The 17,271-nt window shown below is 36.3% G+C and overlaps 1 protein-coding gene across 1 annotated transcript in view; it reads right to left on the reverse strand.

Annotated features, from left to right (window-relative positions):
• KLHL5 (kelch-like family member 5) overlaps positions 1-17,271 on the reverse strand; it is a 50,806-nt gene that overhangs the window by 9,922 nt on the left and 23,613 nt on the right. Inside the window, exons 5-8 of the mRNA XM_008587530.1 lie at positions 16,977-17,189; positions 14,250-14,436; positions 6,943-7,167; positions 3,639-3,801 (exon numbers count right to left, since the gene is read on the reverse strand). Coding sequence (XP_008585752.1) covers positions 3,639-3,801; positions 6,943-7,167; positions 14,250-14,436; positions 16,977-17,189 — 788 coding nt within the window. The remainder of the gene's footprint in view (positions 1-3,638; positions 3,802-6,942; positions 7,168-14,249; positions 14,437-16,976; positions 17,190-17,271) is intronic.

The following is a 17,271-nucleotide window of genomic DNA, read 5'->3' on the forward strand; positions in this document are numbered from 1 at the left end:
CTCAGTGTTGCCCCCGTACCGGACCGGGGACCGGCAACGGGATTGCAAACCTCGGTGTTGCTCCCGCACCTCGCTCAGCCAGTGAGCGGGAACCGGTCTGTATGTGGGATCCGAACCCTCGGGCGGGAGTGCCGCTGCGCTTCCCAAGCGGCGCACTATCCAGTGCGCCACCGGGTCGGCCACTCAAACTTGTTCTTAAATAATAAAATGACCATATCTTAAATAGCAGCATATGATTATAGTAATATTGTGTTTTAAACTTAAACTATATTAACAGTATGGAAATTGAAATTTATTTGAAGCTTTTACCTGTTGAAGTTTTTTTATCTGTTAAAAACTACTTGTGTTACTGTTCTTAATACTGAACTAGTCTCATCTTCAACTAATACTTGATAGAATGATTATCTGAATATGGATCACAGACCATTAGAAGGCTTCAACAATTAGAAAATATCAATAATTAAAAATAATTCATGTGTGCACATCTACACACACATACATATACACACATTACCATAGACTTCAAGGCACACTACTCTCTTAATAGTGAATTCATGGGTCTTCTCTGTGAAAAATGGTATAGTGCAGTGATTATGAGCATAAACTCTGGAACCAGATTCTCAGGGTTTAAATTTTAGTTCCACCACTTACTGTGACTATGAGCAAGTTATTTAACCTCCATCTGCCTGAATTTCATCTTCTGTAAGTTCTACCTTCAGAGGATTATTGATAATTAAAGTACTTTGAACAGTGCCTAGCACATGGTAAGCCCAATATAAGCATTTAAGGAGAAAAACTAATTCTTTGTGTTCTTTTAGTAAATGACAGTATTAGGAGATCTTAAGTTATAAACGATGCTTACACTGAGCTAATATTAAGGGTTAAAATATATTGGTAATTCTTCCTGAAGAATCATTATCTCAAGCAATGGTTTTCAAACTGTGTTCTAAGTAAGAATAAGATTCTGTGGAGGAATAGGTGGGCGGGGGGGGGGAGGGGGCAGGAGGTGTCCCCAAAATAGTTCATTTAAAATTCAAGTTTTTGGGGGCTCTTGAGCACTCGTCTCCTCGGGCCCACTCCATTTTCTCTGGAGTGTACTCTTCCCTCTTCCTTTGGTAAATAAAACTCTTTACTTTTAAAAATTTGAATTTTTTTTTTGGAAAAGTATTTTTAATTTTCCAAAATATAACCTAGCTCAATTAGATGCCATGTAAGACTCAGAACTCATCTCTCTTCCCCATGACAGTATCTATTACACTAAAAAGAAAAATATCATGTCAAGTTGTGATAGTATCATACTATATATTTTTAAAAAAGATTTAGGTCTTGCTTGATTTTTTAAATTGTGATCAAGAATGCAAGTAGTTGGCAGATACTCTTTGAGATTCAATTTAGAAAAAAAATTTCCTACTACTTTCAAACTATTTGAGCGATTTAATTGAAGAGTTTTCTGAGATTCAGATTAAATTGCTCTATTAGTTAAAATAATCATTATCCTTTCAGCATCTTATCTGTGAATCAGGATTTTCTTCATATTGGACAACCAAAACAAAATATAATAATAAATTTAAAATAAGTTTAGAATAAACTTGAACTTCCATTTGTCTTAAGTATTGAGGTTTTTGTAAGATTTCATTTGAAAGAGAGATTCTACCACTAAAAATATTTGCCAGCCAATGGCTTAACAGTGGCCTGAGCAATCAGAAGTCTAAATGAAGCTTCTTTCTGTCAAACTTGGTGGAAAGAAAAATTTTAAGATGCAGAATGCAACTCAAATATAGAAATAGTTCTTTCCTAAAGAAACAATTATATTGGGCCGGCCCCGTGGCTCACTCAGGAGAGTGCAGCGCTGGTAGTGCCGAGGCCGCGGGTTTGGATCCTATATAGGGATGGCCGGTCCGCTCACTGGCTGAGTGTGGTGCAGGCAACACTGTGCCGAGGGTTGTGATCCCCTTACCGGTCAAAAAAAAAAAAAAGAAACAACTATATTTTGCTTCAGGAAACATTGTAAAATAAGTTAAAATAACAAAAACAGTAGTTAAGCTAGGCTCTTCATTTTATAGATTAAGAAAAGGCACACAGAAATGATTTGTTTTACATTACAAGGAATGGTACAGAGAAGATCACGATTAATTTTTTTGAACTACTTGCATTAATTGTTTTGAACTAACAACATAACTTTTCTTTATTCTAGATTCTGTATATATACTTTCAAAATAAAATTTCTTAATATTTAGTAGAGATCCTTAGCTTATGATATGATTATTAGACTGTCTTAGAATTATGTTCAATTAACTGTACTTCAGGTGAGTTAGTAGAGGGCAAGAAAAGGTAAGGAAGTAAGGTATTTCTGTGTCTAGAAGTCCAAGTAGGTCTGGAAATAAGGTTATGAGAAGGCAGTTATTCTTTTGTCCTTTATTGGAAATATGGGCTAAGAAATATGCCACTGAACAAAATTTAGTCCAATGAACTAATAATCCCAAAAGTTTAAACCAAAGAGTCAAAACCAAGAAGACATTGTTTAGTTTTCTTTCCTTCTTCTCATTTACTAGATTCTTTGATGGCTGACTCTTCTATCAAAGAGTTATGAAAGATACGTAGTGATGAATATTGAAGTTATTTCTTTAGCTAAAACAACTGAGGAGATGGGTGTGGAGGTCAGATATACCTAAAAAATGGTTACCATTTGTCTATCACTTGTAATAATGCTAAAAAAACCAAAAAGTAGAACATGACTAGTAAGTCTTGAGGAAACAAGATCTTAGGTCATAAAATAGAAAAAAATTTTACTAGTGGTAACTTTGCTACTTTACTTAAAACTTTACTAGTATAATATTTTCTCATTTTTCTTATAATAATAACACAATTCTACAAATAATTTTAAGTCTCTATTTTAACTTTTATTTCTTCCTCTTTCTGGAAATGATGATAAAGCATTTTAAGTGAGCAAAAGGTATCAACAAACAACTTTTCTTTAACAACCATAGAGGGCTTCATTTTATGGAAGAAGTAAGGACGGAAAAAGATATATATTTAGTCTCTGAATAACCAAGAGCTATTGGTGATAGCTCTACCTAAATCTGTTTATTTAGAGCGGACAAGAGGAAAGAGAGCACATTTTTCTAAATCCATTCTAGTTTTCAGTAGTTTACCAAGATAAGAAAGAAGAGGAGTAAAAGTAAAGATAAATCAGTAGAAAAGATGGAAGGAATTTTTAGGGAAACCTCGAGAGAGACCATACTACTTTCAAAAGACCATATACAGTTTTTTTTTTTTTGCACCTGGCTGGTATGGGGATCCGAACCGTTGACCTTGTTGTTATCAGCACCATGCTCCAAAGATCATATATTTTTAAAGTTATATAAACCACCAGATTTTTACTATATAATTAATTAATATTGAAGATATATATAAAATTTCTTAACTCAAAATGATAACTAGAAATGTATAATATCTGCACATTAGAATGAAAGCCTAACAATGTTGAGCTACTTATACTTAGAACCATTATAAAAAGACATTATTTTAAAAGTTTCTTCAAATCACTCTTAAGATATTTATGTATATCTTTAAGTTGGAAATGATACAGCTTAATAAATTTGCTTTATTGTGTTTTAAATGGAACTTATTTTCCTTACTTTCCACTTAGTACTGCCACACCTACTGTGCTCCTGGGGGTGGACATAGTGGCAACAAAATTCCATTGGCGAGCCTGAGGGTCCCATCTTTCCACTGTATTCAGGTAGCTCCAGCCATCATGCCCTCCTACTGCATACATAGGACCTTCCAATACAGCCACACCTGCAAGGACACAGGAAAGAAGAGAGGACTTGAGATTTGCTGCTAAATCTTAAAAATCACATTTTAATTGAAATATAAGTACAATAAACCATGAACATGCAAATTTAACCAAGCAAAAAGTTATGATATAGATATTTGGCTTCCTCAGTGCACTTCTTAGTGGGTAGATGGGTAGCTGGGGTTGAAATAGCACTGTAGTTCCAGTCTTAAAAGTTTTAGAGGGGCTGGCCAGTTAGCTCAATTGGTTACAGTGTGGTGTTGATAACACAAAAGCCCAGGGTTCAATCCCTGTACCAGCCAGACACAGAAAAAAAAAAAAAAAAATTTAGAAGTATTTTTTGGAGGTACCTCAAAAAAAATTTTTTTTTAAGTTATTTTAAAACTACACCAGATACATACATTGCTACTCTTTAAAACATTTTTTAATTATATGGATTTAGGATATATTTGAAAAAGCATTTTTATTCCTTTCCCCCTATTAATTCAAGTTCATGAGATTTTACTATAGTTGGTTTTTGTTTTGTTTTGTTTTGGCAGTTGGCTGGTACGGGGATCTGAACACATGTGTAGCTAGATTTGATACCATAATCTGTTGGTATGATTCATCACCAGGGAGCCAAGCCAGATTCATCTGTTAATTTATTCAACAAATATCTATTGAGTTTATTCTAAGAGCCAGGCACTCAATAGAACATAGCAGATAAGGGTTGTGCCCTGACAGACCTCATATTTCAGTCAGGAAACAGACACAAATATATTTCAGATGTTGATAAGTGGTACTAAAAAAAAATGGAGCAGGGTAGAGGGGATCAGGGGAAATCTCTCTGATAGGTGACATTGAGCAGGAACATGAATGAAGTTAGGAAGTTAAGAAACAAGACATGGAAATTTCTGGGGCAAGAGAAAGTGAGGTAGAGGCATCAGCATGTGCAAAGATCCAGAGGTATATTTAGTATGTCTGACGTATAGCACGGTGGCCAGTTTGGCCGAGCAGGGTGAGTGAGTGGGAGAGTATAGATAAGGGAGAGTGGGGAGCCAGATCATGGAGGGCAATCAGAGAGAAGGACTCTGACCTTGTGTCTTGTAAGAACTTTTGATTTTATTCTGAATGAGATGGAGAGCCAGTAGTGTTTTGAGAAGAGGTGTGACATGATCATGGCCAAGTGACATATTAAAACTCTTGAGGGCCAAAAAAGCCCCTATACTACAAATATATTTTAATTTGTGAAATCATGGCCATATAAGATAAATATACTCATCACTCAATCATGACTGAAAGCAAGATATTCCACTCATTTGTTATATTATATATTATGCCCCACCTTTTGTATGGCACCTAGACCTAATGATAGTATTTTATGTACGATGTAATTTGCACAAAACACAGCTGGATCATGAGCAATCACATTCTATGTACTATATGTATAAGGATGTATGCTAAGTTAGAATTAAGTTCCTTTCTCCATGCTAGGGAAGGGGGAAGTATGGAGTTGAGTAATACCATTGACTTTGGATTTTATGGTCAACCCAAATCTATAAGTCTCATTCATGCTTAAGATACATCTTATTCTGTGCCTCAAGAGTAATGTTTTATAGTATACTTTGTTAAATTTCATAAAATTAATTTTAAGCCCTTTTCCTCTGTACCTTAGTCCTAACCCTCTGGTTTTACCTCCTTATCAAACTTGAAACTTAAGATCATATTTCACTGAGACCTAATTACAACTAGTAGAATCCCTTGTCTCTTTGTTTGCTTTATCCACCACCATACCAATCTTCATCCCTAGATAGTTTTTATTACTGGCTATTGGCTTTTTTGGGCAGCCTGTATTCTGGTGCTCAGTATTAACAGGATATAGTACAAACTACACTATTTAGACTCAGCTATACCTTCATTGCTACTCATCCATCTTTTAATTAATCTTTTAAGATGACCTATCAAATTCTTCAGTGCAACTATTTTAAACCCTTTCCAAACTGTGATAGGTTGAGAATATGGCCACAAATTCTTCCTTTCCTTTTTTCAGCATGACTCTACAGCTCTTCTCTTCAAGAAGAGGAGTCTATTTCTCTACCCTTTGAATCAGGGCTTGCCTGTTTGATTTGTTTTGGCCAGTGGGATGTTAGCAAACATGATGCAAGCAGAAGCTTGAAAAGTGTTTGAGCGCTGGGGTGACTGCCACTCAGGGGTTGCTATCATGTGAAGGAAGTCTTGGCTAGCCTGCTGAACGATTAGAGGCATGTGGCCTAGTTGCCTCTGCTGCCCTATCACCAGACATCTGAGTGAAGCCATCCTAGATCACACAGCCAACCAGCCAGCCCACTACAGATTCATGAAAATCCAGCAGAGATCATCCAAGGCAGCCCAGACCAGAACTACCCAGCTGACCCACATGTCCATTAGCTAAATAAATGGCTGTTATTTTAATCCTCCAATATTTGGAGTGGCTTGTTATGCAGCAAAAGCTGGGTGATACAGATACATTTCAAGCCCCTTCTAATTTTATTTCTACTTCCTTCACTCTCATCAAAAAGTTCTTTCTCCGATTTCACTGAGAAAAGAGAGGTCCCTAAATTCTCTTTCATGCATCTTAGCATAAGCCATCAGTTCCTTGAGGGTAAAGATTGTGTCTTCCTCATCTTTGTATACCTACAGAACAAAAAACGTGGCCAATAAATGTCTGCTCAGTGAATTACTGAATGAAAGAATCACTATACTCTTGGTGCCACCTTAAAAGCTTCCTGGGTTTTTATTCATTTCTGCTTAAAAACTGGAGTATATATATGAAAAACAATAATGCTAAAGATTTAAAAATAAGCATTTCAGTTAGGCTAGATAACAATAATTGTCAACACAGAACACATATGTAAAAAGATTGCTTGTCAGATCTTCACACTGCACTAAAATCCTTAGATATCCAAATTTTACTTGTACCTGTTGCTGCTACATTTATGTATATGCTTGTTTTCTCTATTTTTATTTCTCAGATAACAGGGAGTATGTGAAGGAATGCTTGGTGACATTGCTGCTGACGCAGCAGTGCAGCACCGGACATCTTCTGCCTGGTACAGAATGTAAAAATGCTATGTAAGGGAGCATAATATATGACATTTTGAGTGAATTTGCATAGTTATACTTACCAAGGCCATGCCTATGTGTGGACATAGGAGGCATCACACTCCAAGTTTTTGTTTTGGGGTTGTAGCATTCTACAGTATTCAAAGTCTTCAGTCCATCTCTCCCTCCAACCACATACAGTTTGTCATCTAACACTGCAACACCGAACTGTAGCCTCCTCCCATTCATATTTGCTACAGGAGTCCACATATTTGTACGGAGATCATACTTTTCAATGCTTGTTGCTCCTTAACAGTAACACATAGAAGTTATGTGAATAAAAATTGCACTACGGTTGACTACTTTATGAAATTATAAATATAAAAGTATAATTTTATTAGCATTGACAATAATAATTTTATTATATTCCATGAAACCCCTGCATGATCTGGCCTCTGCCTATATCTGTGACCTCATTTCCTCTTCTCCAGTGCATACACCAGGCCCCAGTATTAAAAAGGTCCAATGGGCAAGGATTATCTGTCAAAGGAGGCTGAGAAACAACACCTAGAAGTGGGAGGAAAAGTAGGGGAGTTTAGTGTCATAGAAGCTAAGTTTATAGCAGGTACGTCTATTAATGGTATCAAATGCTAATGAGAGGATGAAGTAAGATGAAGAATAAAAAGTACTAGATTTAGCTACATGGAAGTCATTGTGACTTTTGGGAGTGTTCCTTATTTGAGTGGTTGAGACATGATTGGGAAGTAAAGAATAGAGATGGTGAGCATAGAGGTTCTTCTGAGAAGCCTGGCTATAAAAGGGAGGAGAGAATTTTAATTACTAGTGATTGAGGGAGGTTTAGTTTTGTTTTGCTTTTAAAATTGGAAAACCTTGAGTTTGCTTAAATGCTAATGGGAAGGATCTAACTGAGAAGAAAGAAGCTGAAAATATAGGAGATAAAAGGATCATAATTAATAGTGTGAGGTTCTGAGGAGGTAGGAAAGGGCAGTATCCAGAGCATAGGCACAGGGGCTAGTTTTCATAGGAAGAGGGTAGGGATATACAGTCTTTTGCAATGAGGAAGAACAAGAGAATTAATGCAGGTCATGTACTCTGGGTACATGATGCTGTGTGGGAAGTTTAGGGAGCTATTTGCCTGATGATGTCTACATTTTTTTTTTCTTCAAGATTTAGAAGATTCCAGAACTCTTTTGATGAGGTGAGACCAGTGGAGGTGAAACCAAAAAAAGAAAAAGAAAAAGAGCACCACCTCTCTTAAAGACCCAACCCCCAATTATGAAGAATTCAATTAGAGTCTACTTCTCTCTTCTAAGCTTCTAATACAACATGTCATCAGTGATAGCCTTGTAGTATTATGACCTTGACTAATATTTACTCTAAATTATTCACTACAATTATGTAATTAGAGCACTAGTACTATTGATAATCTACTAAAATTTAGAAATAGTTTAACAATGTTATACATATGGATATTTTCTCATATGTTGCAGTTTTAATTTTTTTGATTTACCCTTCAAAATTCTAATTTATTTGGGATAGACATCAAGTCTTTTTCCACCTCTGTATTCTTCATAGCACCAGAGTCCCCTTGTACACAGTAGCTGCTCAAAAATATTTCTGAATTTGAATAATCTTTATAATTTTTAGCTCTAGTGAGATTTTACTCATATGCTTAAATTACTTGATGTAATAGTATACTCGATTCATCACTCTCAATTTGATCTTAAAATCTTCTTCCTTCCCTCAAATAAACCAAATCAAATAAAAACTTCCTTCCATGAGATAAAAAGCTAATAATCTTGGGCCGGCCCGTGGCTCACTTGGGAGAGTGCGGTGCTGATAACACCAAGGCCCCAGGTTCAGATCCCATATAGGGATGGCCGGTTCGCTCACTGGCTGAGCATGGTGCTGACAACACCAAGTCAAGGGTTAAGATCCCCTTACCGGTCATCTTTAAAAAAAAAAAAAAAAAAAAAGCTAATAATCTCACTAATGAATTTAAGGAATATTTTTCTTTTGAATTTTAAGTTATTTCTTTTATATCTAGTTTACTAAACAGTATCATAGTCTTATGAATTGGTAACTAGAAGTTCTTTTGCTAATTTCAAACATAATTCTTAAAACATAAAGTATTAGGGCCGAGCCCGTGGCACACTCGGGAGGGTGCAGCGCTGGGAGTGTGGCAGCGCTCCCGCTGAGGGTTCGGATCCTATATAGGGATGACCGGTGTGCTCACAGCGCTCACTGGCTGAGCACGGTGTGGATGGTCTCAAAAAGGACAAAAACAAAAAAACCCAAAAAAAACCCAAAGTATTAAAACAGTGTCTCAAATATATATCTTTAAAAAATCTAAATATCCCAAACCAACAAAATCCTAATAAACGTAAAATTCTCTGTAAAAGCTTGGAACTTCAGTAATTTATACTGAAGAACTGACCTTAAAAAAATAAATTCTAACATTTTCTTAGTGGTTTTTAGAACCATTACCAGCTTATTTGTTGGGCCCCATACTAAACAGATATATGAAGGGACCAAGAGACCAACGATCAGACTACCATCCAACTTATGCAAATTGCTCTTCCTTATAAAGATAAACTCAGGCCAGAGATAGCTTGAACAGAATAGGTCAGAGTATTTGATTATTAAAAAAGACTCAGAGGCTGGTTAGCTCAGCTGGTTAGAGTGTGGTGCTTATAATGCTGGGATTTGATCCCTGTACTGGCCAGCCACCAAAAAAGAAAAAAAAAAAGGAGAGAAAATTGGTCAAGCAGCAGAGGCCAGATTACAGAAAGTCTTGGAAGCCAGAATGAGGAATTTACATCTTGTGTGGCAAGACTAAAGATTGCTGGAGTTGTTACGCAGAATAATGGCATGTTAACTGAAGAGTTAAGAGAGCAGAGAGTATTGTCTCCAGAGACATAATGCCTGTTTGAATTCCAATCCCATTATTAATTAGTTGTGTGATCCTGGGAAAGTTACTTAATTTCTCTAAGTCTTTGTATTCTCATCTATAAAAGAGAGCAAGAATAACATTCAGCTTTTAGAGCGGTTATGAAGATGAAATGAAATAATATAGGTCAAGTGCTTAGCATAATGCCTGGAACATATTAACAACATAATGAATGCTATTACCCCTAAATTACCATGATCAAAATATGTAGGCTGATAGGAGGGCTAACTGGAACTATAAAGATGGCAGTGGAAATTTGGAAGAATTAGATATAAAACATATTTGAAAGAAGACTTGGTGACTGTTAGAATATAAGGGGGGGGGAGAGAGAGAGAGAGAGAGACAGACAGACAGACAGACAGACAGACAATATTGTTTACTTTGGGTACTTCGTATTGGAGTTCCCTTTCCATGCTTGGGGAATTTTCCACCGTATGTAGGAGCCATGAAAAGAGGCAGGAACCCTTCCCCCAGAAACAAAAACACAGATATTCATTCTCCTTGCCCTGGAATTTTAGGGCCCAGGACTGACCTAAAGCTTGTCACTTGAATGTTTGCACTTAGGATTTAAAAACTAAAGCAGGTATTATTAAGAAGCAGAGGCAGTGGGGTAGTTTCTTCCCATTTCTCAATAGCCCTCCAATAAATTCCTTATCTGCCTAAATGAGCCAGAGTTGATGTCCATTGAAGAATACTGTATCAGTCTGTTTCTGTTGCTTATAACAGAATACCTGAAACTGGGTAATATATAATGAAATGGAATTTATATCTTACAGTTTTGGAGGCTATGAAGTCCAAAGTCCAGGGAACACATCTGGTGAGGGCCTTTTCCTACAGCAATGCAGGCTATCACATGGCAAATGGCTGAGCAAGAGACAGCTAAGCTTTTCATTTGCTCTCCTTATAAAGCCATTATAATCATGCCCATGACCACCCATTAAACCATCAATGGATTAATCCATTCATAAGGGTTCAGTCATCACAATCTAATCACTTCTTAAAGACCCCACCTTTCAGTTATAATTATTGGATTTCCCACCCTCTTAGTGTTGTTATAATTGGGGGTCAAGGTTCAATGAGTTTTGGGGGGACATTCAATCCATAGCAAACAATAAATCATGATTCCAGGTTCTCAAGTTTGGGAGACATCATCAAAGAAGATTTGGACACATCAAGTTTGAGATGAAAGCTGACTATCAAATAGATATTTTATACAAGTTGGAAATACAGATTAATATAGAGAAAGAGTACCTAGTAATAACAACAAAGCTAGCACCAGTTCCAGACACATAGTAGATACTTAAGTATTTTTAGTTATCTGGACCATGAAAATCTCTAAAAATATCCAAATATTTGTACTATAACTCTAACCAGTTATCTTTATGTATTTCTGTACCATCCAGTCATCAAGCCTCTATATAGAATTTAAGCATTTATAAATACATAGCACCATGTTAAATGTTACTGGGATAGGGCCGGCCTGTGGCTCACTCGGGAGAGTGCGGTGCTGATAACACCAAGGCCACAGGTTTGGATCCCATATAGGGATGGCCAGTTTGTTCACTGGGTGAGCGTGGTGCTGATAACACCAAGTCAAGGGTTAAGATCCCCTTACCTGTCATCTTTTAAAAAAAAAATAAATAAATAAAATAAATAAATAAATAAATAAATGTTACTGGGGATAAAATATAGACAGAGATCTTATAGTCTTTGCTTCCATGAACCTAAAAGTTAAGTAATAATACAGCACTTGCAATTAGAGCTCATAATTTTATATTCTTTTAAAGATGCCACATCAGAGGGCCGGCCCGGTGGTGCACTGGAGAGTACACCGCTTGGGAGCGTGGCAACACTCCCGCTGAGGGTTCGGATCCCATGTGGAGACCGGTTCCCGCTCACTGGTTGAGCGTGGTGCGGGCGCAACACCGAGGGTTGCGATCCCGTTACCGGTCAGTAAAAAAGACAAAAAAAAAGATGCCACATCGGAGAGAAACCTTTAAACATAATTAATGCGTCAAGGGCTTTAGTCATACACATAATTCAAGAGATGGCAAAAGACAACCTTCATTCATTTGACAAATACTTATTGATGCTATCTTTGTGCAAGGCACTGTTCTAGGCTTTGGGAATATATTAACGAACAAACCAAATTCCTTGCTTTTCTGAAGATTACTTGATGTGGGATGGGGGAGATAGGACATAAATAAATGTATTGGGAGACAGAAAGCGATAGGAAAAAGGTTAGAAAGTGGTGGGGAGGTTGCTACTGAATGGTCATGGAGGGCCTCTTTGGTAAATTGACATTTGAGAGGAGATATGAGTGAATAATTTCTGCTAGGCCTTTCAATATCAGGGGCGGAGCATTCCAGTGAGAGGGAACAGCTGATGTAGTATCTCTGACGTTGATAAAAAGTTTGGCATGTTACATGAACAAGAAGGCTGGAATAGATGGATCAGTGAGGGGAGAAGTAAAATTAGCTGAGATCAGAGAGGTAGCCAGAAATCAAAGAGATATTGTGAGGGGATTGCAGACTCTTAGTACAAAGAATTCAGAGAAAGGCGAGATCAACGTACACTGAGAGGGAATACACAGAAAACTTCTAGCATAATACCTGGCACCCAGTAGGCACTATGTATGGTGTTCATTGCTATTATTTTTAATATTAGTAAGAACTGTTGCAAGAATGGTACAAAGAATTCCAGGCTACCCTTGACCCATATTTCCCAAATGTTTACATTTTACTACAGTTACGTTCCATGTATGTATGTATGCATGTATTTTTTTCCCCTGAGCTGTTTAAGAGTAAATTGCAGAAATGATGACATTATACCCCTAAATAATTCAGTGTATCTTCCTCAAAACAAGAATTTCTCTTATAAAACCAAAATATAATAATCAGAATTGGAAATTAACATTTATACAATGCTAAGATCTAATCTACGAACCTTTTTGGATTTTGTTTTTTGTCTCAGTTATGTCCTTTATATAGCAAAAGAAAATCCAAGATGATACCTTATAATAACTATGATATCTCTTTAATTTCCTGTAATCTGGAACAATTCCTGAATCTTTTTTATATTTCATGACATTAACACTTTTGAATACTACAGAAAGACAAATTACTTTGTTGACTATCTTTCAACTTAGATTTGTTTTTTCCTCATGATTAAATTCAGGTTATACCCTTTTGGCAAGAATACCACAGATGCACTGCTGAGTTCTTCTCAGTGCATCCTATCAGAGGCACATACTGCTGCTTAGTCCATTAATGGCAGCATTACCTGGTTAATGGTACAATGGATCAATTTTTTTTTTTTGCCTTCTATGTTCTTGCATGTTTTGTATTTTCTAAAATTTGCTTGTAGTAGGAATATAATGTGAAAAAAATTTCTGTCTTTTTTTTTTTTTTAAAAGATGACCGGTAAGGGGATCTTAACCCTTGACTTGGTGTTGTCAGCACCATGCTCACCCAGTGAGCAAACCGGCCGTCCCTATATGGGATCCAAACCCGTGGCTTTGGTGTTATCAGCACCGCACTCTCCCAAGTGAGCCACAGGCCGGCCCCAAATTTCTGTCTTTTAAAAATAAAAATTTCTATCCTTTGTAATTTAGTAGAGCTAAGAATTCATGGTTTTACAAATGCATAGAGTTGTACATAATGATTTCCAATGGTATAGCTACAGTTTTCCAAGCTTCATATATTTGTTTGGGTATTTAATAGCAAATGAAATGCTGTATTGACAGATTCATCAGTATTCTTAAACATTCTCCTAATAAAACATTTTCCTTGAGGGAAAAAAAATGGCAACATTACATATGGTCAAGGTGCTATGTGCTGGGTTTCTCCACTTTAAGATATTGTTGTACCCTTTAACTAATAATAAGCATGTGGCTGGGAGATACTTTGAGGCTAAATATCCTGTTTTCCTCAAACTTACACTCACTAGAGCCAGCATCCATTGATGATTCTTGACTGAATCGGTTATTATTATGATGACTGCCAAATGGTACTTTTTCTAATCCCATCTTTCCTTCTACATTTGTTAGTTGGCAGTCTACTGTAAGAAACAGCTTTCCCTCTCCCTTCTTTATTTGTATCAGTATGGACTCATGGATACTTATTGATTTAATAGGTTATAATCTTCTACTACCATTATCTATTTTAATGCTCAAATTATCCAAGATTTAGACAGATTTTTAAGCACCCTACAAGCTGCTTCCTGTGTTGTTTGATGTGTATCCATCATTCTTTGAGCACTTCCTTACTTTCTGGCACTAGGGGATGTTCCAGGCTTATCTTGCACTTTTCTTGCTGCTGTTCTGCAACCAGCCATTTCTCCAAAGAGCTCTTTGGCCATATTTATTACTGATTAAAATTCCTTTTTTTCTGTTCTCCCCAATAGAAGCCTATTCAATACCTTTTGTTGAATCCATTCCTCCAACTGCAAATAATGTACCAACAGTTGACTTCCTAGGTTTTGTCCGAGGACTTTGTAACATGGGTCGTCTCTCTGGTAATAAATGATATTTCATTGCTTCCATAATGAGTTTCTGACATTCTATATCATCCCGAAAAAGTGCATTATTTTCCATGTCTGCCAGGAACTAGAAGAACATAGTGAATGACTAAGAAAACAGTAAGGTAAAAGAATAAATAACATAGTTCTCAAATGGAAATTATCTCATATTTTAAAAAAATTCAAGTCTGGACACACTTTTAACTAAAATATGTAATATTTACAAGATTTACATTTTAAATTTCATTGAAAAACAAACTGAGGAGTATACATGGTATACTCTAAACTTAAATAAGTAGTTTTGGATATTTCTTCTTCAACTCTAAGAGAATTAAAGGTGTTAAGAGCTTTGGAAACATGACTCTCTCAAGTTCTTCCCCACCCCCAAAATTAGCTCTTCAGCCTATATTCCTTGTCTCAATTGAGATAGCACTTTCATTAACCTAGTTGTAAAAATCAGAATCGTTCTGGACCCCTCTTTCTTTTTGTACCGCTCACCATCCAGTCATTAAGTTGTGTCAATTTGACCTCCTCAGTAGCTCTGAGCCTGGTAATTTCCCTCCGCCTCTACCACCAGAGAGTACCTAATTCACCTGTCTGACTTCCAATAGACTTCCTAATGGGTTTCTAGTTTCTATCCCTCCAATCCATTCTCTGCAACGCAGTTATAGTAATCTTTCTAAAATAAAATTATGATTATTCCATTCCCCTGTTAAAAACCTTTAGTGCTTCCTCATTGCTTTTAGGATAAAATCCAAACTCCTTGGCATGACTAGAGGTTCTTCATGATCTGGTTCATTTCTTTTTCCAGCCTTATCTCTTGATGTAGCCCCCTTGCAGTTCCACACTCTAGCCATGCAAACTATCTTCAAATTCCAGAACGTGGTATGTTCACTCATGATTTGCTCTTTTGGGTGGCTAACTCACAATGTAGATCAAGTGACACTTCAAGAACTTCTCCCTGCTTTCCTGCCATCAGTTTGGGTAGGCTACTCCTATTATTGTCACAGTGTTCTTCTATCTATCACAGCCTTCATTTCATTATATTAATAATCACTGACTTATTTTTTAATCTATTTCTTTCTCCACCTGATAGCCTGCCCCCCATTCAGCAATTTTACACAGAGTATATTCAAGAGGCAGAATAGTCTATTGGAAAAGGCACAGAACTGTACTTGTGTTCAAGTCCCATCTGTGCCTCTCATTAGCTCTGTGGTGTTAGCCAAATAGCAAAGCCAAATAAAACCACAATGCAGAAGGACAAAAACATATGCAATCGCTTTGTGATTTTGAACATATGGTTTTACTTTATTGGTTTGTTACTTCTTTTGTATAACAGGTGTTGGACTAAATGATCTCCAGAGTGTTTTCAACTCTAAGAACTTATGGCTATGATCATCATTGGTATCATGGATAACAGAAATTTTAAAAGTCTCTGAGAATCGTGCAAAATATCTGAAACTACAGAACTGAAGTAAATTGTCAGCTTACTTTATTGCACAGATTCTTTTCAAAGTATGGTAGGATTTTTCAGGTTTTATTTTCTTTAATCTAGAAAAGAATAAGAAAAACATTCTGCTAGGCAGCAGTAAAAATATAACTACTTTCTTTAAATCTGATTTCAACAGAAACATTTTATTATGTTATTTTTCCTGAATTTTCATCAGCTCATGCAATTTCACTCCTATGTATTCCTACAATATTCTACCTCTAAGGAAGGAGGTCTTTCTTACAAAGCATCAGTATTGATTTCTGTCTCTGTAAGGCAGACAGTAAACGGTAACTTTCGCTCACAACAGCAGGAAATAAAATACATTATCCTCAAGATAAATTCAAATTAGATAACATTTATGGCACTTTAAATAAAAAAGAAAAGACAGTCTGACCTTGAACAGTAACAGCTCATTCTTTCTCTGCTTTCAAAGGCCTCTCTCCCTTTGAGGCCTTGAGATAGGCAGCAAAGTATGCAGGGGGAATTTTTGTATATTCCAGTGAAAATTATAAAAAGGGAAAAGTATGCATTTACATATTTTATGACTGATTGCCTAAATGTACCACGTAGACAGCTCTTAACTATTAAATAATGATAAAAATAATAACAGTATAATTTACAGCACATTTTATTTTGCAGAGCACGTTTCTGACCCTCATAATAATCCTGTGAGATAGTCAGAGAGGATGTTATGTCTCCTTGACAGATGAAGAAACTGAGGTATGTGAATGTGCCAAGTCACAGTTTTAAAATGTCAGAGCTGGAACTACTATCATATCTTATTAATCTCTAATCACCAGAATCCAGTATTTAGTGGATACTTAATAAACATGTGGCAAATGAATTAATCTAAATTTTCCAGTTCCTAGAGTCTAATGTTCCTTTTATTAGCAGCTTTACAAATTCTCCTTCAATTGGTAGGACAGGTTTATAGTTGAGTCAAATAAAATTACTAACTCTGAATCAAGAATGCTAATTAATTGATACCGTTTAGGAGCCAGACCTTCTGGACTGAAAACAAGCAGAATTTTGCTAGCTTACTATCTTTTCACCTACACATTTCATAGAAATATATGTAAATTTTTTGATAGAACAGGCAAAGAAAAAAAACCTATAAACAAATACCTACTAATTACCTGAGGTGCAAGAAGAGGTAGCCTAATATAAGCCAAAAGCTTACTGAGATCTTTCCGTCTCTGTTCTAAATCATGACGCACCCAAGTAAGAAGTGCATTCAATATTGTCTCCTCATTAGGAATGTTCATGTCATCACTGGCCAAGAGCTTGGCAATTTCATTGGCTGGTAGTAATACAAATTCCTGGTTTCTGATTACTTCCATGAAATGCTCCTAGGCAGGAAAAAATAGCAAATAAACAATATTGTTCCTTCTGGCCATCACAGTTTATATAAAAGAAACTAAAAGATTTTTG

Source organism: Galeopterus variegatus, unplaced genomic scaffold (assembly GCF_000696425.1).
Source record: "Galeopterus variegatus unplaced genomic scaffold, G_variegatus-3.0.2 Scaffold4414, whole genome shotgun sequence".
NCBI lineage: Eukaryota > Metazoa > Chordata > Mammalia > Dermoptera > Cynocephalidae > Galeopterus > Galeopterus variegatus.